Genomic DNA, 21,550 nt, shown 5'->3' with positions numbered 1-21,550 from the left:
ACATATCTGAGGCAGGATTCGAACTCAGGGCTGCCGGATGTCCCTAGTTAGGGGGCTAGCTATGCCCCCCCCCCGCCCCAAGCCTCAGCATACTAGGCCACCTAGTGAGAGGCTCTTTGGTCTCCTGGTGGTGACTGTGGCCTTCTTGCCACTTTGGATTCGCTGTCCTCAGCGTGTTATTAAACTGTAGCAGCCCCCCCCCCCAAGCTGCATAAAGACTCACATGACCTGATAGACTCAGTGCCTGAAAGAAATTAGGTCAAGCCTTAAAGAAGCCATTACCTAATTCTGTGCGGTGGCTCTTCCATCTCCTTAGGATTGCAGACCATTCACAGCTGAACTCCCCCCACCACCACCACCTTTTAAGGTTCTAGAGTGCTTACCCATCTATAGGATCGTGAAATATTACATCTAGAAGGGAATTTAGAACAGAAAGACTGAAAGGGAACTTCTTTAGAACATAGAATAAATGTTGGAGCTGGAAGGGCCTTAGAATATAAAACATAGTGTTGCCACTAGAAGGGGTCTTAGAACATAGAACACAGAACACAGAAGGTCAGAGCTGGAAGGGTCCTTAGAAATCATTTAGTCCAACCATCTCATGTACAGGAGGAAACCCCAGGGAAAGTGGCTTACTTGGGATTCATTGGTAGTGATTGGCGCCTCTGATTCATTACTGCATAAGTACCCCCTCAGCATTCCTGGGATGTAGGTAGGATGGGGGTTATACTCCCCATTTTGTAGATGGGGAAAAGTAAGGCCAGAGAGGAAATGTGGTTTTTCTTAAGCTCCCAGAATCATCAAATCTCAGCATTGGAAAGGATGGAAGAGGCCAGACAGGCCAACCCCTGCCTGACTCAGAATCCCCACTATGAGAAGAGGTCTTCTAGCTTCTGCTTGAAGCCCTCCAGGGAGAGGGAAGCTGCCACCTCCCAAGTCAGCCACATCACACTTGTAGGAGTTCTTATTGCCTTAGGGGGAGCCCTCTCTGCAATCTTCCCTCCTTGTTCTGCTATTGGGAGCCAGACAGGACAAGTCTGGTTCTGTTTCCACACCATGGCCCATCAATAGCTGAAGAAAGCTGTCATGATTCCACACCTCTCCCCCCAAGTCTTTCATCCTCCAGGTTCTGAGAATCATAGATTTCAAGCAAGAAGGGCTCCGAAGTCATCTGGTCTAACCCCTTCATTTTACAGATGCTTAAACTAAGGCCTAAAGAGGTGCAAGTGACTTGGTACAGTTCACACCTGGACAAGGTAGCTGTCAGTCAGCCAACAAACATATTCAGAGCCTATTATGTGCTAGGCACACCCGAGATATAATGAGTGATAATCACTGGGGATACAAAGAAAGGTAAAAGACAATCCCTGCCCTCCTGGAGCTCACAATCTAATAGGAGTGGGCAACATGCAAATAACTCTGAATAGCCAAGCTACAGGCAGGATGAATTGGAAATTACTAAGAGAGGGGCTGAACCAGAATTAAGAGGGATGGGAAAGGCTTCCTATAAAAGGGGTGGGGAACCTGTAGCCTCGAGGCCACATGTGGCCTTCTGGGTCCTCTGGTGCAGCCTTTTGACTGAGTCCAAGTTTTACAGAACAAATCCTTTCATTAAGGGGATTTGTTCTGTGCAGTTTGGAATCAGTCAAAGGGTCACACTTGAGGACCTAGAGGAGATTTGTTCTGTGAGGTTTGGATTCAGTCAAAGAGCCCCACTTGAGGACTTGAGGTCACATGTGGCCTCCAGGCTGCAGGTTTCCCACCCCTGCTATAGAAGAGGTTACTTGAAGGAAGCCTGGGGCAAAGATAAGGAAGGAGAGAATTCTGAGCTTGGGGAACAGCCAGTGAAAATTCCTAGAGTTTTGTTGGAGGCCGATATCATGGAAGGGGAAAAGGGGAAGGTATAAGAAAACTGGAGAGGTAGGGGAAGGGTCGGCTAGGTTATGAAGAGCTTTGAATGCTAAACCCAGGATTTGTTGTTTGATCCTGTAGGTGATAGGAAGTTACCAGAGTTTATTGAGGGGGGGGGAGGGGATGACTTTGTTGGACCTGTACTTTGTAGGAAAATCACTTTGGTGGCTGAATGGATGACGGCTTGGAGTGGGGGGAGACTTGAGGCAGAGAGACCACTAGCAGGCTATTGCAATAGTCCAGGAGCAAGGGAGTGAGGTAGTGAGGTGGTGAGGGCCTGCACAGAGTGGGGCAGTGTCGGAGGAGAGAAGGGGGCATATTTGAGAGATATTTGTTGCAAAGGTAAAATCGGCAGGCCTTGGCAGCAGATTGGATATGGGAGTTGAGAGAGACACCTGGGAGATTAGGAGGATGGTGATGGCCCTCCACAGTAATAAGGAAATTGGGAGGGGTGTGGGTTTAGGCAGGGGAAAAGTTAATGGATTTGGACATGTTGAATTTATTCACATCCAGTCAGAGATGTTCAGTAGATGGTAGCTGGAGATGCAGGACTGGAGGTCAGCAGAGAGGTCAGGTAGGGCAGGAGAGGTGGAGATTCTAAATGGCCCAGCCTCCAAACCAGGAATTCAAATGCTGATTAAGAAAAAGGTTTGTCTTCAAGGCCACAGGCTGCCAAAGCTGTCACAAAAAGAGAAAGCTTAAAGACAGCCAGTTTTCCCCCACAAAAGCCTTGCCTGTTCTCTCTCTTGTCTCCTTAGCCTTTGTGGCAAAGTGGATTTTCATTAATAAGGGCCATTAAGAATTCAATTCCATTCAAGAGCAAGCAATTTGCTGAGGCCCACTCTGAGTAAGGCAACTTTGCTAGGTGTCCTGGGCCCCAAGTTCTTGGAACATACAACCTAGCAGCAACACACAGTGGATCCTCAAATAAACCTAATTAGTGGCGCAGTGGAAATCAGCCTCCCTGGATTTGGAGTCAGGTAACCAGGTTCAGAATCCTCACTTCCTAATGAACAACAACAACAAAAAGCTGTTTGGGGAGAGCTTCTTCTTCCCTCCCCCCTCCCCCCATATCAGTCAGCCACTACCTCTTCCTCCACTTCGATCTCCTGTGAGGACGTGGCCCTTCTTCTGACCAAGGCAAACCCCTCCACATGTACAAGTGATCCCCATTTCAGCAGACTGTCCCTTCTAAAAGCCCCACTCTCTCCCTAATCTCTACTGTGTCTCTCTGTCTACTGGCTCTTTCCCTACTGCCTAGTAAACACACCTATACCTCCTCTATCCTCAAAAAACACTCCCTTGATCAAGAGTGGGGAACCTTCGGCTTTGAGGTCACATGTGGCCTTCTAGGTCCTCAAGTGTGGCCCTCTGACTGAATCCAAACTTCCCAGAACAAATGCCCTCTAGGTCCTCAAGTGTGGCCCTTTGACTGAATCCAAACTTCACAGAAGAAATCCTTTTATTAAGGGGTCTTGATCCATCTATCCCTAGTGACTATCATTTCATATCTTTCCTGCCTTTGTGGCTAAACTGCTTGAGAAGGCCATCCCTGTCTCCCTGAGGTACCTGTACTTCCTTTCACCTCACTCTCTTCTCAACTCCCTACAATCCAGTTTTCAACCTCATCATTCCAACCCAAACTGCTCTCTCCAAAGTTATCAATACTTAGCTGCCCAATCTGGTGGCCCTTTCTCCATCCTCATTCTCCTTGACCTCTCTGCACTGATGATCACCTTCTCCTACTGGATGCTCTCTTCTCTTTTCGCCTGGTCCTCCTCCTCCCTCTCTGAGCACTCCTTCTCTGCCTCCTTTGCTGGCTCCCCTTCCAGATCAGGCCTTAGAACCACAGGTGCCCCCGGAGCTCTGTCCTAGGTCCTCTTCTCTCCTCCCTCTAGACCACTTACTTCACTTGGTGATCTCATCAGTTACCATCGATTTCGTGACCATCTCTATACTGATGACTCTCAAGTGTTCCCATCCTGTGTGTTCCAAGAACTTGGGGCCCAGGACACCTAGCAAAGTGCCTTACTCAGAGTGGGCCTCAGCAAATTGCTCTTGAATAGAATTGAATTCTTAATGGCCCTTATTAATGAAAATCCACTTTGCCACAAAGTCTAAGGAGACAGAGAGAGAACAGGCAAGGCTTTTGTGGGGGAAAACTGGCTGTCTTTAAAAGCTTTCTCTTTTTGTGACAGCTTTGGCAGCCTGTGGCCTTGAAGACAAACTTTTTTCCTAACCAGCATTTGAATTCCTGGTTTGGAGGTTGGGCCATTTAGGAATTCCAGCCTGGGCCATGCATGTGAATAGGCCTCATTTTCTCCTGAGACACTGTAGGCCTCCCAGCCCCTTCTTAGTCCTTACTCCAGTGCTAAGCTCCACTGGAGGCCAGGGGCTCTCTCTGCCATTTATGCTAATGAGGAGTGGGGACAACAAGCAGCTTGGTGGGGTCAGGGAGATGAGAGCATTGTAGGCTCTTAGCTCTAGAGAGTGCATAGACTGTGAAGCCCAACTGAGCTCAGGGAGGTTAATAATAATGGTAGCATTTGTAGAGTGCTTTGATATTTGTATAACACTTTACAAATATTATCTCATGTTTTTTCTCACAACAACCTTAGAAGGTAGGTGCTACTCTTATCCCCATTTCACATATGAGGAATCTGAGGCAAACAGAGGTAATGTAACTTGCCCAGGGTCACATGGCTAATATGTCTGAGGCTGAATTTGAACTCAGGTCTTCTAACTATAGGTCCAGCACTTCTATCCTGAGCTGCCTCAGGTTAATGTTGGAGAATGGTCTTACGTGTATAGGGGTGGGAGTGTAGCCCACCCTGCAAAAATCAAGGAGTACTTCTTTTCGGTTTCATACTTCAAGCCAGAGATTGGAATTGGAGAAGTCGGGTATTTAAGTATTGTTTGATGACCCTTCCTCTCCCCACTCTCCTTCTCTCCTGCCCTCCTCAACTCCCTCCTCCCTTCCTCCCCTTCCCCTTGTCTCTCTCTCTCTCTCTCTCTCTCTCCTTCTCTCTTTCTCTCTCTCTCTTCTCTCTTTCTCTCCCCCTCCACTCCAGTGAAAATCTGAGCAGGGCTTACTATCCTTTGCAATCTTTGGAATAGATTTTTTTTGGTGCACCTTCTTAATGAATTCAAATCAATAGCAAGTTGTTGTATTGCAGCAGGGGTCCGGAATTCCATCTGTCTGAAGTTTACTCTGGCCATGCCTCAGGTACCTTAATATTACAATTTAGTTCAGTCGATCAGTTGAATGACTGCTAATGAATATTAGCACATTTGTCGGTACAGACCAGTGGTGACAAACTCAAAGAGAAATGGGGCCACTCAGCTGTGGAGAAGGATCCCTGCAGTCGCATGTTGACTTAGAAAACCACATATTAACATTATCTATGTTCTACTGTATTTTTATTTCTTTGGTTCAACATTTCCCAGTGACATTAGAATCTGTTTTTTTTTCTCTTCTGTTGAGTTTTGTTTCCTCTTTCTGATGGTTCCTCCTACTGGTTTTAATTTTTACTTACAATATCACTAATGTGAAAATATGTTTAATAGGAATGTAAATGTATCGCCTATATCAGATTGTGCACTGTCTTGGGGAGGGTGGAGGGGAGGAAGGGGAAGAAAAATTTTAAACTCAAAAGCATATGGAAGTGATTGTTAATAAATCAAAATAAATTAATAAAAAAAAAAAGAAAAAATAAATAAAGGAGGGGACTGAGACCCAGAGAGGGGAAGGGACTTTGCCCAAAGTCACACAAGTACCAGAATTCAAACCCCCATCTTTCTCAACCGCAGCAGTTTTCCCAGGACCCCATGCTGTGTCATCTCCTCTTTCCCCCAAAGTCTCCCCATCAATGGCTTCCCCATCCTCCCAGTCATCCAGGCCAACTGCCTTGGAATAATTGGCCACTTTTCCCTCTCCTTCATTGGCTAGAGTCTATCCCATGCTAAATCCTGGGCCCTGTCCCCCATCTCTGTCCACCCATACTCTTTACTCACAGTGTAACCACTAGAGTTCAGACTCTCATTTCTTCTGACATGGACCATCATAATGGGCTTCTAACTGGTTTCCCTGCCTATGGTTGCTGCAGATAGATTTACAATCTGTCCTATACATAGTACCTGCTTTTTTTTTTCCTTTTTTCCTTTTTTTTTGGGGGGGGTAGGCAATGGGGTTAAAGGACTTGCCCAGGGTCACACAGCCAGTAAGTGTCAAGTGTCTGAGGTGTACCACGCTTTCTAATGCTCAGAGAAGTTCACATCAATTCTCTCTCATGGATCCTTATTCCAATTTTAGACTTAATATTTTAGACCCCTATAATTTGGTTGTAACTGACTTTTTCAGGTTTAACTTACAATATTCCCTTTAATGTACTGGCCAGACCAGCCCACTCACTGTCCCCCAAACATTTTCCCCACTTTAACCCTAAACTTCAGTGCCTTGTCTCCTGTTGGTCCTTACACTTAGCACTTGCTACCTTGATTGGCATCTGCTAAAGGCCCAGCTCAGAAGTTACCATCTCTGTGATTCAGTTCCACCTTACTTCCAGCTGTAACTGATCTTTCTGACTCACCATACTCTGATGGATCTGAGATCTCATCAATATGGGGACCCCCTCCAGTGGTACAAATTACAGTCCAGCCATGTCCTGCTATACTGTTTTTCCTGTTGTTTAGTTGAATCTGACTCTCCATGACCCTATTTGGGGTTTTCTTGGCAGAGGTACCTCATTAGTTTGCCATTTCCTTCTCTAGCTCATTTGACAGATGGGGAAACTGAGGCTAACAGGGTGAAGTGGCTTGCCCAGGGTCACATAGCTAGTAAAACTGTATGAGGCAGGATTTGAACTTAGGAAGATGAGTCTTCCAGACTTCAGGCCCCGAACTCCATCCACTACATCACCACCTAGCTGCCCCCTTCTATGCTAATCTTGTCCATGTCTTTTGGGGGTATCCACCCAAAGTGTATGGAGCCTTCCTTGTGATCTTTTGACATTGCATGGGTGCTGGAGTTGTATATCTTTTTCTTTCACTGCATGAGTGGCCTGCCTCCTTTTCTAGTCCTACACCTCTCTGGTGACATTTTGACATTGCTCTTCCATCTTAATTCATCTTTGGGAATATAATGCAGCCCATTTGTACTCATCTTGTGTCATTCCATTGCTCTTTGAATGGTCACTTTAATTCTTAGAAGACTGCTATTCCATGCCTCCCAATGCAATAGCTTCATTAGAGGAATAGGGATGTTATGAAGTAGATTTCGGCTCCCTGGAGAATCTGGGGGTCATTAAGAACCCTACACATTATCCCAGGATCCAATCTTGGGCCATGTGCAGTGTCCATCCAAGCTAGCAGCCATCTAGTCCAACCCATGCAAAAGGAATCCTTACTGTAACATACACAACAAATAGTCAGTGTGAGGTCTAAAATTGTCCAACCTACAATAAAAAAATTTGAGGCAGAGCTCTGAGCCAATGGCACTTTATTAAAGGGTCCATAGCCCCCTCTAATAAAGTGGACCTTAGATCTTCCTCACTATCTGAGATGCCCCCTTCCTTCAGGGCCTTAGTTTTATAGTGCTTGATACCCAGGCAATACAAATGAAGCAAACTAAAAATATAGAATCTCATTGGTGGCCCTTGACCCTCCAGGAGTGTCTATGCAAAATACAGATTCCCATTGGTTGATAGAAGGCCTAATGAACAGACCTTGACAGACCTAGCTTGACATTTCAGGAGGTCTTATGGAGTCAATGATCAGACCCATGGGCTGGACTGATAAACAGGTGTCAAAACATCTACAGGGGCTGATGGGCTGGTAGACAGGCAGGCCACAGGCTGGCAAACAGGGCCACTTGCTGGTCAAGTGCTCATGATCATCTCCCCATGTTGGGCATTAGAGGGATGATGAAGGACAAAGGGGCAACAAAAATAGCTGGGGGACTTTCCATGTCATTGAGTCACCTCCACCATGCTGGATTTGGTCACCGTAACAAGGAAAAACAAGGGTGGAGGGGCTCTAGTTAGCTTCCTATGATTAAGCAAGTGAGTTTACAATCTGCAGTTCACAGCTCTGGGGCCTAATATATGGAATTTATAATCACTATCCTTATGGAATCATATCAAACTGATTAATACTGATTAGAATAAAATAAAATAGAATAAATAATCATTTATCACATTTCCCCCTTCAAAGAAGCACCAGTCACATCAGCCAGCCTCTGCTTGAAGAACTCCAAGGATGAAGAGCTCACTACCTCTTGAAGTAGCCCATTGAAATCCAGGACAACTCTCGTGGTCAGGAAATTTTCAAGCTGCAATTTGGTCTTCTTGCAACGTCCCCCACCTTGCTTCTGGTTCTGCTCTCCAGGCCAAGTGGTACAAGGCTCAGCCCCTCCTCCACCTGACAACCCATTACATCTCATGTCCCCTGAATCTTCTCTTGCCTAAACAAGCCCAATCCCTTCAGCTGATCCTCACAAGGCACTAACTCAAGGCCCTTCCCCAGCCCAGTTGCCCTCCTCTGCTCACTGATCAGAGTCCTTCTTAAAGCCTGGTGCCCAGAATCAAACACTCATGCTCCAGATGAGGCCTGAGAAGGGCAGAGGAGAGTGGGATTGTTCCCTCTCCCTAGAAGCTATGCCCCTCTTATTGCAGCCCAAGGTCAAGTTAGTTTTTTTGGCATCCCCATCCTACTACTGGCTCCCACTGAGCTTGCAGTCCATTGAAACCCTCAGATTCTTTTCAGAATACCTGCTGCCTCTCCATGCCTGCCTCCCCCAACTTATATTTGGGGAGTTGATTTTTTGTACCCAAGTGCAAGACTACATTTAGCCCTAGTGAATTTTATTTTTATCAAATTCAGCCCCATTGCTTCCCCAGCCTGTCAAGATCCTCACGGATCTTCCCTCTGACATCTTGTGTGTGTGTCGTATGCAAATGTGATGAGCTTGCCATCTGCAGTTTTATCCCAGTCATGGATAAAACTGTTAAATAGTACACAGTCAAGCACAGATCCCTGGGGCACTTCACTGCAGACCTGCTACCACCTTGAGATGGAACCATTGACATCTGCTCTTTGAGTTTGACCAGCCAGTTGTTTTAGAATCCATTTCATTGCATCTTTTCAACAACAATCATATGAGTACTTTATCCAAAGCTCTGCTAAAATCTAGGTAAACGACCTCTCTGGCATTCTGTCCAAAAAGGAAATGCCTGGCATGATCATTCTTATGAAGCCAACCTGGTTTTTTTGTAATCAGTGTTTCCTTTTCTGAATATTTAGAAATCTCTTTACTCATCTTTTTGAGAATTGTACCAGGAGTCAAAATCAAGCTCACTGGCCTCTAGTTTGTGGGTTCTATTCTCTTTCTTTTTTGCTAGGCAATGCGGTTAAGTGACTTGCCCAGGGTCACATGGCTAGTGTCAAGTGTCTGAGGCCAGATTTGAACTCAGGTCCTCCTGACTCCAGGCCGGTGCTCTATCCACTGTGACACCTAGCTGCCGCCTAGCTGTCCCCTCTTTTTTGTTGTTGTTGTTCTTGTGTTTTTTTTTTTAATTAGGATAACATTTGTTCTTCTCCAATCCTCTAGAATCCTTTTTTGTTTTCCATGATCTTTCAAACAGCAGTGACAGTAGTTCAGCCATCACATCTGCCAGTTCAAGCCCCAAGGACCAGGTGACTTGAATTCATCTAGGGCAACTTGTTCAGTAAGGGCTCTCTTACTGTCTCCTTACTTACCTTGGGAATCACCTATCCATTAGTCATTTTTGTTCTGTCATTTCTAGTGGCAAAGTCATTTTCCTTTGCCCATGTCACAGAATGGCTCATTTTGCCCCTCTGGTCCATCATGTCTCTGCTAAGAGTTAGGAAGCATGCTTTGGCATTCATCATGGGAGTTCTATAGTCTCTCACAGTTGTTTTGCTTGATACCACTATAGAAATTTTTCTCCTAGTTCTCCTCACTTCATTTTGCATCGGCTGACACAGATTTTCCCAGATTTCTCTCAATCTATTCCTTTTGTCATTTAAAAAAAAAACTTATTTATTTATTTTTAATTTTCAACGTTCACTTTTATAAGATTTTGAGTTCTAAATTTTTTTCCTTCCCCAAGACAGAATGCAATCTGATATAGGCTGTACATGTACAACCGTATTAAACATATTTCCACATTAGTCATGCTGTGAAAGAAGAATCAGAGCAAAAGGGAAAAACCACAAGAAAGAAAAAAGAAAAGAGAAAATAGTATGCTTCGATCTGCATTCAGACTCCATGGTTCTTTCTCTGGATGTGGATAGCATTTTTCCATCATGAGTCTTTTGGAATTGTCTTAGATCATTACATTGCTCAGAAGAGCTAAGTCTATCAAAGTCTGTCACCACATAATGTTGCTATTACTGTGTATAATGTTCTCCTGGTTCTTTCACTCAGCATCATTTCATGTAAGTCTTTCCAGGTTTTTCTGAAGTCCACCTGCTTATGGAACAATAGTATTCCATCACATTCATATACCACAACCTGTTCAGCCATTCCCCAATTGATGGGCATCACTTGAATTTCCAATTCTTGGCCACCACAAAAAGAGCTGCTAGAACTATTTTTGCACATGTGGGTTCTTTTCACTTTTTTATGATCTCTTTGGTATACAGACTTAGTAGTGGTATTGCTGGATCAAGGGATATGCACAGTTTTATAGCCCTTTGGGCATAGTTCCAAATTGCCCTCCAGAATGGTTGGATCAGTTTACAACTCTACCTACAACGCATTAGTGTTCCAATTTTCCCACATCTTTTCAACATTTATCATTTTCCTGTTTTGTCATGTTAGCCAATCTGATAAGTATGAGGTGGTAGCTCAGAGTTATTTTAATTTGCATTTCTCTAATCAATAGTGATTTAGAGCATTTTTTCATATAACTATAGATAGCTTTTCTTTCTTCATCTGAAAATGCCTGTTCATATCCTTTGACTATTTATCAATTGGGGGATGACTCGTATTCTTAAAAATTTGACTCAGTTCTCTAAGTATTTGAGAAATGAAGCCTTTATCAGAGACACTGGCTGTAAAAATTGTTTCCCAGCTTTCTGCTTCCCTTCTAATCTTGGTTGCATTGGCTTTGTTTGTGCAAAAACTTTTCAATTTAATGTAATAAAAATTATCCATTTTATATTTCATAATGTTCTCTATGTCGTTTGGTCATAAATTCTTACATTCTCCATAGATCTGACAGGTAAACTATTCCTTGCTCTCTTAATTTGCTTATAGTATCAGTCTTTATCTTTTGTCATTTCTTAGGACATAATAATACTGTATTACAGCCATTCCCCATTTGCTGGGCACCCACTTTGCTTTCAGTTCTTTGCTACTACTAAATATGTTGCTGTAAATATTTTTGTACATATAGGACCTTTCCCTCTTTTATTTGATCTTTTTGGAGTATTGGCCTGGTAGTGGCATCACTGGGTCAAAGGGCATAATACTGTTTAATGACTTTTTTGGGCATAGTTCCAAGTTCGTCCATAAACTGTGCATGAGTATGCCTGTCCTTCCACATCCCCTCCAACAATTGTCATTTTCCATTTTGTGATCTTTGCCAAGCTGATGTCCACATTACCAAGTTTTTTGGTTCTCCTTTCTTCTTTCCCAAACCTCTCCATGCCATGAAAGTGACCCAGGGTTGTCTGAGCCTATGATAGTGGAGCCTAAGTTCAGACAGGTCCTACCAAGTTGGAAAGACTTTGGGTATGGGCCAGTAAAGGCCTGGATGTATGCCTGGTATCCAGTGATGACTAACCTAGCTGAGTTTGGAGATGCTTGTCACCAGGCTGGCTGGGGAGTGATGGGTTTTACATCATCCTACCTTTCAAAAGCCAAATTACAGAGAGATCAGGAATTGCGCTGGCAGAGAGAGTCCCAGTGCCTAGGAAATTACTCATCCTTGAAGTAATTTAATGTAGTTTGCAAAATACTTGAGTGGAAAGGGGCTTGTGTAGCCTCTAAGAAGAAGACTTTCATTGTTATGGAATGTTAGCCCCAAACCTCCAGCAACTTGGGAAGGGACTGTGCCAATTTAGCATGAGTGGGAACACCTAGGTTTCCTTTTTTTTTTTTTTTTGTAGGCAATTGGGGTTAAGTGACTTGCCGTGTCACACAGCTATAAGTGTCAAGTGTTTGGTCTGAGGCCAGATTTGAACTCAGCTCCTCCTGACTTCAGGGCCGATGCTCTACCCACTGAGCCACCTAGCTGCCCCATGAGTGGGAACACCTAAACAGCAGAAATGATACAAAGTCACAAAGCAAACAATTCCTCCCCTCAGGGAGCTTATGGTTGACTGATCTTGTCTACCTCCTTGCCCTGCCTCCATCCGTCCCCAAGCCCAGTTTTAAAGAGGAGGAAATACAAGATGTACAGAGAAGTTACAGTGGCAGAGGCTCCAGAACCCCAGGCAAATATTTTCCTCTATACATACTTTTAAAATATATCACCCAGGATACCTCCTTCCAAGGTACACAGAGTTCTATCTGGGGGCTGACTTCAAGATGATAATTTTCCCTTTAGCTCTTTGTCCTTACCTGGAGCTGCTCCTGGAGCCTATAGCTCATGTCTAGGCTTCTCCAAATGTGGGTAAAGGGAGTCCCTAGCTCTTGTAGAAGTACTCAAGATAACAGATGCATGGTAAGTATAGGACAGCTTCTATTTTGCCTCACAGAAATGCTGAAGATGAAAAAAAAAAAAACCTCACAGGAGCTCATAAACAGATACTGAAAATGCATGAAAAACTCACATAGGGCATCAACTACCCCTGGAAGGTAATTGAATGTGGGGGTGGTATCCAGTCATCATTTTGATATTCCCGTGAAATCTGTCTAGGACGGAGATGGGAGGAAAGTGAAAGGGAGATAGAGAAAGAAACTCACTTTTATAGGCCATTGGTAGGAATGGCTGATTTTCAGCTGGCCAGTCCAAATCTGAGACCCCAGACAGTATGGTGCCCTTAGGTGTTTTCTCACTCCCATTCCTACAGAGGTGCTCCTTTGATGCCCCTGAACAAAGGAAAAATGATGGGGGAACTTATTCAATTAATCAAGGACTCCCCCAGCTCCACTACCTTTTCCTTCCTCACATAGGATGGCAGATTTTAGAGTTGGAAGGCACTTTAGAGGCCATCTGGCCTAACCTTATTTTACAGATGAGAAAACTGAGATTCAGACAGGTAAAGTGATTTGCTGCAAGGTCACACAGGTAGCAACAGAAGCAGGATTGGAACCCAGACCTTGATTCCAGGCCCTAAACTGACTCTAAATACAGCTCTCAGGTACTAAGTGATAATTCTATAATGCCTTCAACTTTTGTGTAATGGATGGACAGCTAGTTGCACAGTGGCTTGGAGAGTATCTGGATTAGTGTTAGGTAGACCTGATTTCAAATCCTGCTTCAGACACTTACTAGCTGTATGACCCTGGGCAAGTCACTTAACAACTCTGCCTCAGGTTCCTTATCTGCACAGTGGGAATAATCATAGCACCTACTGTGGTTTGCTGTCATGGACAAGTCAGGTTTATAATGCCAACCTCATATGATTGTTGTGAGGACAGTGCTTTGCAAACTTTGACATGCTACAGAAATGAGTTACTATATAACCTGATGGAATGTAAGCTCTTGGAGGGCAGAGAGTGTTGGTTTTTTGTCTCTGCACCCCCCAGGAATACAAGCACAGTGCTTGGGGAATGGTGGGCTTTAATAAATCTATTAAGTGACTTGTTTAAGGTCAAACAGTTCCAGGGGAAAAGGTTCCCCCAGTGTGCCCCCTTTTTATGGGATCCCTTTTTCTCCATTACTCCCTTCCCCCCAGGTTCCACTGATTTGGAATCTGGCTGCAATCCAGTATCTGAAGCTTCCTAGGTGTGTGACCTTGGGCAGGTCCCTTGGCCCCTCTGGGCCTCAGTTTCCCCATCCCATAAGCTGATTTCCAAGGGCCCCTTCCAGCTCTACCAGTCTGTCCTGGTGGGGGTGGGGGAGAGCTGTCCCGGACGGAAGGCCAGGATGGGATGGGGGGGGTGCCCCCGCCCGCCTGCTCGCCCATCTCGTGCCTCCCGCTTCCGCCGGCAGCTCGATCTCTGCCAGTTGGGACTCGGGGCTCGGCAGCAGCGGCAGCGGCGGCAGCGACGGCAGCGGGAGCAGCAGCTGCAGCGACCACAAAAGAAGAAAGGGGAAGGGACCATGCAGTGGTTGCGGGGTGGCCCCGGAATGGTGAGTGCAGGGAGTTCAGGTTTCCTCCTCCTCTTCCGCTCCCTCCATCCCGCCATCCCTGCATCCGCCTCCTCCAAGGCCGCCAGCCAGCGGGCACTGGGGCCATTTTCAGCTCCTCGAGGCCCCGGGGAGCTCTCTGCCCGGGGCCGGCTAAAGCCAGTGGGCGAGCCAGGGCAGGGGAGGTCATGCGGGAGGAGGGCAGGGCCCGGGGGGGGAGGGCACTGAGTCACCCCCACCCCGACAAGTGCACAGAGGAAGGCAGAGGCTTTCATTCAGAGCTGCCTTGCCGAGTGCCCCAGAGTGGGAGGCAGGGGGGCTTGGCCCCCCATCCCAACGCTGCTACTTCTAGCTGTGTGACCTTGGGCAAGTCACTTCTCCTCTGGGCCTCAGCCTCCTCCTCTGCCAAATGAGAGTAATAATCCTTGCCCTCCCCAAACTCCCTGGCTGTTGTGAGGAAAGCCTTGAAGTGCCAAAGGAAGGGGATTTATTGTTATTGTAATCAAATGCGGGGGTTGGTCTGGCTGATCACCAAGGTCCTTTCAGCTCTCAATCCTTGCAGCTGATTAGTTGAAAGAAAAAAGGAGGGTAGGCTGGGGGCAGCCTCTGGTGTTATGTGGTAGGGCAAGGGGGTGTCCAAGTGCTTGGGATTTGGGGGGAGGAGGCAGAATTATTAGTCCCAGCCTGGCTATAGGAGAACTAGACTTAGAACAAAGAAACTCTACCGGGTCAGGAACAGCCAGGCTAGGGAGCTTCAGGCCCTGAGCCTGGGCTTGGTGTCTTTAGGTGGAGGGGAGACCCAGGCTTGGAATGGGAATTCCTCCACCCCCAACCCCGCCACTCTGTATAATCGCTGGAATTGGGAAATTCAGGAACAACTGAGCTAGGGAGGGGGCGTTTTCATTCAACTTTTTTTGAGGGGGATGGGTTGTCTGTGAATGTGTGCATGTGTATTTGCATATACGTGTGCTTAGATGCCCATGTGCAATGTGGGAATGTGGATGTTTGGGTGCGCGGATCCAGGGCATTGTAGCAGATTGGACTTTCCCATTGTCCATCCCCGACTCTCCTCTCATGTAGCCACCACCCTAGGCCCTTGGTCAACTCTCTCCTGGGCTAGAATGAGCCTCTTGCCTCCGATTCCTCCCCATATTCCTCAGCTCGGCATTTAAAGCCCTTGCAATCTGGCTCCAGTCTATTTTCTTGGCTGATTCTCCATCACTTCCCCTCACATTCTCTTTATTCCAGCCCATTTGCTGTTTTCCATATGCTACATCTCATCTCCTACCTCTTTGTCTTTGCACACATGCCTAGAAAACTCCCCTCTGCTTCTAGTTACCCCTCAAAGTCTTTCATGATTCCCCCCAGTTGTTAATACCCCTCCATTATGATAGAATCAGACTTAGAAGGGACCATAGAAGCCATTGAGTCTACCACCCACCAATCATTTTACAGATGAGGAAACTGAGGCACTGAGAAAATAAATGACTTGCCCAGGGTCCTATAGTGTGTATCTGGGATAGGATTTAGATCTAAGCCTTCCTCCTGACTCCAAATCTAGGACCCTGTTCCCTACAACGTACTTTATATAAAAAGTTTTGCAAACCTTGAAACACTATAGAAATGCTAGAGATGATGATGATGATGATGATGAGTGTAGTGAATAGAGAGCTGGCCTCAGAGCCAGGAAAGCCTGGCTTCAAGTCCTGCCTGTGTGATCCTGGGCCAGTCACTTAACTTTTCAGTGCTCTAGGCAGCAAAGAAGTTGTTTAACCAGGGAGTTCCATGTACCAGGGAAATTACAGATCCAGTCCAAGCCCTGTGTCTGTTATGAATACATACTGTGTGTTAACTTATTCGTGTACATAGTATTCCACCCAGTAGACTGCAAGCCCCTCAAGGGCAAATAAGTGTTGATTGGATGACTGAGTGTACGTATTTGCATGTGTTCATGTGCGTGCTCATGTAGCTAAGTATGCATGCATATGTTTCTCTTCACATATGCCAGATTACTTTCAGGCAATTTGGCTATTGTTATGGCTTTAAAAGGACACACATATGTGTGCCAGGACCCCTAGATGGTGTGGCATAGTAGAAGGAGCCCTGGGTGGGGGCATCAAAGGAGCCAGGTTCAAATCTCAGCTCCCTTCTTGAGTGAATCACTTCATCTTTTTGGGCCTTATATGCCTCTTCTGTAGAATAAGTGGACTTAGCTGACCTCATAGGATCCTTCTAACTCCAAATTCTGTGATCTTTTGTGGTTTGTATGTGTGAACATGCGGGAGTGGGCAGCTGCCTATATAGCCATGCACAAATGTGTGTGTGGGGGGGGTGCAGGTACATGTGCATATATGATTACACAGGAGAACGTCATTGTCTGTGTGCAGATTTATAGGTATGTGGTGGCATGTGGGCATGTAACTGGCTGGGTGAATGCATGTGTCAAAGAGCCAGCTGGTGCATTGGCCAGGCCGAGCAGCCTCCAGAAAGCTCACGGTCATGGCCTAGCCCACAGCCTTGCCCCTAGCTCGCTGGGACCAAGGTGACTAGAATTTGACCTTGAGCAAGCGAGTGGGGCCTCACTTTGCTCACCTGTCAAAGGAGGGACTTGAATTAGATGACCTTCAAGGTACTTTTCAGCTGCCCTAGCTGCTGAATGACTGTTGGGCCATGCGCGCCTAAGATCATCATACAAAGGCTACATCACAGTCTCTCCTTCCCTATGTTGCCTCTTCTTGGTTTAATTCAACCTTCCCCAAGCACCCAGTGTAGAGTATGAGCTGGGTGCTGGGCCTTGGGGATTTGCAAGCATCTGGAACAGCTGTGACCTGGGCAGGGGCATTGCAGGCTTTTGGCCTCAAGAGTCTAAGCAGGGCCCAGGGCCTCAGTTCCCCAGAAGCCTCTCATTCCCGAGAGAGAACCTGACTCCCAAGAGAGTTGGCAACTGCATTGCAGCCTACCCTGCTTTCTCCCTGTCCTTGACCTGCTGTGATCTGCACCACTGCATCCCACTTCAGTTAGGCAGTGAGGCATGTCCCATTCAAACGCCTTGGATTTTATTAAGTGTCTACCAAGGCCGAAGAGGGCCTGTTGGGGCCTTGTTGGGAGGAGGACTCTGGGATGTAATGGACCATTTGGGGAAAGAACTGTGCATTGGGAGTCATGAAGGAAGGAAGGAATGGATAGATGAAGAAATGAATGAGAGAAAAAAACATCTATTATGTGCTTTGTTGTTGTTCAGTTGTGTCCAACTCTTCATGACCCCATTTGGGATTTCCTTGGCAAAGATACTGGAGTGGTTTACCCTTCCCTTCTCTAGCTCATTTTACAGATGAGGCAAACAGGGCAAAGTGACTTGCCCAGGGTCACACAGCTAGGAAGTGTCGGAGGCTGGATTTGAACTCAGGAAGAAGAGTCTTCCTGAGGTTTCAGCTGTGGAGACAGTGGAAAGGCCCAGTAGTCCTTCGGGTATAGCAGCAATGCAGCCGGTAATACAAACCATCCATTGTAAACCCATATTGGATTCTGATGTTGAAACATTTCACAGAGCCAAAGACTTTGGCAGGAGACCTGCGTATGAGTACTGGATCTGGCCCTTCCTAGGCGTGTAGCCTTGGGTCAGTCATTTCCCTGCTGTGAAGGTGTTAGACTAAATAATCTCAAGGGTTCTTTCCAGCTCCAGATGTGATGGTCCATCATGCCCTTCTCTGCCTACCTCTTAGCTATTGATTGGGAGGGCTTGTTCTGGTGATTGCTGAAGCAACCTGGGATAGTGTTCACCTCAGCAGCATCTTAGGGATAGAACTGGAAAGGTCCTCACAGGCCATTGAGTCTAGCCTCTTCTTTTTCACATGAATAAATTGAGGCACAGAGAGGGAAAGTGATTTACCCAAGGTCACAGCTAATAAGTGTCACAGGTGGGTTTTGATTTGGAGTGCAAGGCTCTGTTTATTGGGCTGTGCTGCCTCTGACCTCACCAACGGGCATGCTAATGTTGTCACAAGAGCCTTAAGCTTGGATGGAGTCAGGACATCCAGGCTCTTTATTTTCACACTGACATTGAGCCTCTAAAACTCACTTTACATGCCTGGAAAAATGGGGGGATTCATTCTCAGCATACCTATTACCCAGAAGCATTGTGAGAAAAGAGCTTCAGCATCCCTGAGGTATTTAAGAAATGACAGGGGCGGCTAGGTGGTGCAGTGGATAGAGCTCTGGCCTTAAAGTCAGGAGGACCTAAGTTCAAATCCAGTCTCAGACACATGACACTTACTAGCTGTGTGACCTTGGGCAAGTCACTTAACCCTGATTGCTTCACCAAAAAGCACAGAAAGAAAAAAAAGAAATGACAGTCATCACTATCTCCCCAAATGCAGCCACCCCTCTGCAGCCCCATCGGGCCATTGCCCAAAACCAGATAGAAGGGTGGTCTGGGGGGAGGAAGATGGTCTCTTGGCAGGGCCCCATTTGGTGTGGACTTTGGATAAGAGGCTCTGACAGCAGCAGCAGCTGCTCAGAAACCTCTCTTCCTTTCCAAAGACATTGTACCTCAGGGGGCCAGAATTACCCAATGGCAAAGAATGCCTTTGACAGAGAATTTGGAATCGTTGCCAGTTTCATGTGAGCCTGTGTGTATGCATGAATCTCAGATTTGGCCACAGTAGGGCAGCTGACCCCTTGGAGGCACTGCATTAGGCCCCATCTGGAGCTCTGTCTGCCTTCCATTCTGGGCACCACATTGGAGAAAGGGCACTGCCAGACTGAAGCATGTCCAGAGGAAGACAGCCAAGGATAGTGAGGGGGTCAGGCCATCAGAAGAGGAGCAGCCGGTGGACTGGGCTTCTTTTAGGCTGGAGAAGAGAAGGGTGCGAGGGGAGCGCAAGCCAGTTGTCCTCGAAGGTCTTTCTAGTCTAAGAAGGGAGATCAGTCCTGTCCTGCATGGCTCCAGAGGGCAGAACCTCAGAGGGCAGAACCTAAAGCCATTGGGAAAAGATGCCAAGAAGCGTTTTGTTTTGCTTGGTTTTTAAGATTTCTGAGATTGTGCATATTATATACAGGAAGTCTGGAGACAGGGTCTAGGCCCATCATGAAGAACACTCTGGCTTGGGAGCCAGGAGAGCTGGCTTTCTGGCTGTCTTACCTTGCTTATACTTCTCCCTACCTTTTCAGTCTGTCACCTGTGTGACCCCAAGGGCAAACCACTTCTCTCTGAGCCTCATTTTTCAACTCTGTAAAATGGAGTTGGATTAGATCAGGGCTGGGGAACCTGCAGCCTTGAGGCCACGTGTGGCCCTCTAGGTCCTCAGGTGGGGCCCTGTTTGGATTCAGTCAAAAGGCCACACTTTTGGACCTAGAGGGCCACATATGCCCTCAAGGTAGCAGGCTCCCCACTCCTGGATTAGATTATCTGTAAGACTCCTTTCAGCTCAAGAGTCTTTGATCCTAAAGATTGGACACTGGATATGATAGGCCATGGCTGGTTGATATTATCCAGTGAGTACTTGTTCAAATAATCCCATTCTATCTTGTCTCCTCCAATACATTGCCCTCTTTCTCTGTCATCTCCACTTTCTCAATTATTTTCAATCTCTCCCTGTCCACTGGCCAGCCCCCTCCCTACGACCTAGAAACATACCCACGTCTCTCCCATCTTGAAAAAGCCCTCCATTGGTCCCTGCCAACTAATCATCCTGTATCTCTTCTGCCCTTTGTAGCAGATGCCTCCAAAGGGTTGTCTACACTAGGCACCTCCACCTTCCTCTGTTCTCATTCTCTTTCTCTCCCTTTACAACTTGATTTCTCATTCTGCCAAAAGTGCTCTCTCCAAAGTTACCAATGATCTCTCAGGTGCCAAATCCAATGGCCAATGGCCTTTTCTTGATCTTCATTCTCCTTGACCTCTCCACAGCCTTTGACACTGCTGATCACCTACTTCTTCCCTGTCTCCTTTGCCAGATCTTCCTCCATATCACGACCTTCAACTGTAGGTGTCCTTAGGGTTCTGTCCTGGGCCCTCTTCTCTTCTCCCTCTAGATTACTTCACTTGGTGATTTCATCATGGATTTAATGGATGGATTTAGACTGTCTCTATGCTGATGATTCTGAAATCTACCTTTCCTGCCCCAATCTCTCTGAAATCACATCTCTAACTGCCTTTCAGATAACTCAAACTGAATGTCCAGTAGATATCTTGAATTAGATGTACAATAGACATCAATATGTCCAAACCAAAATTCATTATGGTTTCCCCCAAATCCTTCCCTCTCCCCCTTCCCTATTACTATAGAGGGTACCACCATCCTCCCAGTTCCTAAGGCTCACAACCTAGGCATTGTCCTGGACTGTTCATTATCTCTCACCCCCCAGATCCAAGCTGTCACCAAGGCCTGGCAATTTCACCTTTGCAGCCATTTCTCAAATATGCTTCCCTCTATCCTCTGACCATGCCCCCACCCTGGTGTGGACCCTCATCACCCCACACCTCTATTACTGCGGTAGCCTGTTGCAACTCTCTCCCTCCTTGGCCCTGACCACTGACCTCCCCGGCTTCCTTTAAGTCCCAACTAAAACCCCACCTCCTACAGGCTGCCTTCCCCAACCCCTCTGAATTCTAGTGCCTTCCCTCTGGTCATTATTTCTTATTGATCTTGTATAGAGCTTGCTTTGTATATATTTGCTCCCCAATTAGATTGTAAGCTCCCAGTGGAAAGGGACTATCTTTTGCTTCTTTTTGTATCCCCAGAACTTAGCACAGTGTCCGGCACATAGCAGGCATTTAATAGCTGTTGATTGAATTGAATTGAATTAATCAAGGGTCTTAGAATCACAGAAGCTCAGAGATAGAAGGGACCTCAGAGGGTATCCAGGCCAAACACAAATTCTATCTAAAATAAGCCCAGTCTCTACTTGAAGGCCACTAGTGATGGGAACTTCCCACCTCCCAAAGCAGCCCATTCCCCTCTTTCAATACTGGTCATTCTTTGGAAACTTCCTGGTGTTGAGGTGATCTGTATTTGCTATACAAGTCCTAGAGGGACCTTGGCCAGTGACATCTAGTGAATATATCTGGTCAGGAACATGGCACCTACAAGTAGTAGCTCCCTAACACTGGGGATTCATCTGGAAGAGGCTGTGGTACTTGTGGGATGGGCCATGGCGTGGCCTTCCAGCATGGGCACATCAAGCAAGTATAGAATTACCTTCATCCTGGTTTGTTTTGTTTTGTTGCTTTTTGTTAGGCAGTTGAGGTTAAGTGACTTGCCCAGGGTCACACAGCTAGTAAGTGTCATGTGTTGTGTGTCTGAGACCGGATTTGAACTCAGGTCCTCCTGACTCCTAGGCTGGAGCTCTATTCACTGCGCCACCTAGCTGCCCCT

At 46.4% G+C, this 21,550-nt stretch overlaps 1 protein-coding gene across 5 annotated transcripts in view; it reads left to right on the top strand.

The window, feature by feature from the left end:
- Positions 1 to 21,550, top strand: part of ARHGEF9 (Cdc42 guanine nucleotide exchange factor 9) — a 286,032-nt gene that overhangs the window by 114,419 nt on the left and 150,063 nt on the right. The window contains exon 1 of one of the 5 annotated variants that reach the window (XM_078148018.1): positions 14,055 to 14,177. The exons of the other annotated variants lie outside the window; for them this stretch is intronic. Within the exon in view, the coding sequence (XP_078004144.1) occupies positions 14,148 to 14,177 (30 nt within the window). The 5' untranslated portion in view covers positions 14,055 to 14,147. Of the gene's footprint in view, positions 1 to 14,054; positions 14,178 to 21,550 lie in introns of those variants that run through there. 5 annotated transcript variants of the gene reach the window in all.

The sequence above is a fragment of the Phascolarctos cinereus genome, unplaced genomic scaffold (genome assembly GCF_003287225.1).
Source record: "Phascolarctos cinereus isolate Bilbo 61053 unplaced genomic scaffold, phaCin_HiC Scaffold_8;HRSCAF=390, whole genome shotgun sequence".
NCBI lineage: Eukaryota > Metazoa > Chordata > Mammalia > Diprotodontia > Phascolarctidae > Phascolarctos > Phascolarctos cinereus.
The sequence above is the reverse complement of the archived record's forward strand: the minus strand, read 5'-3'. Positions and strand labels throughout refer to the sequence as shown.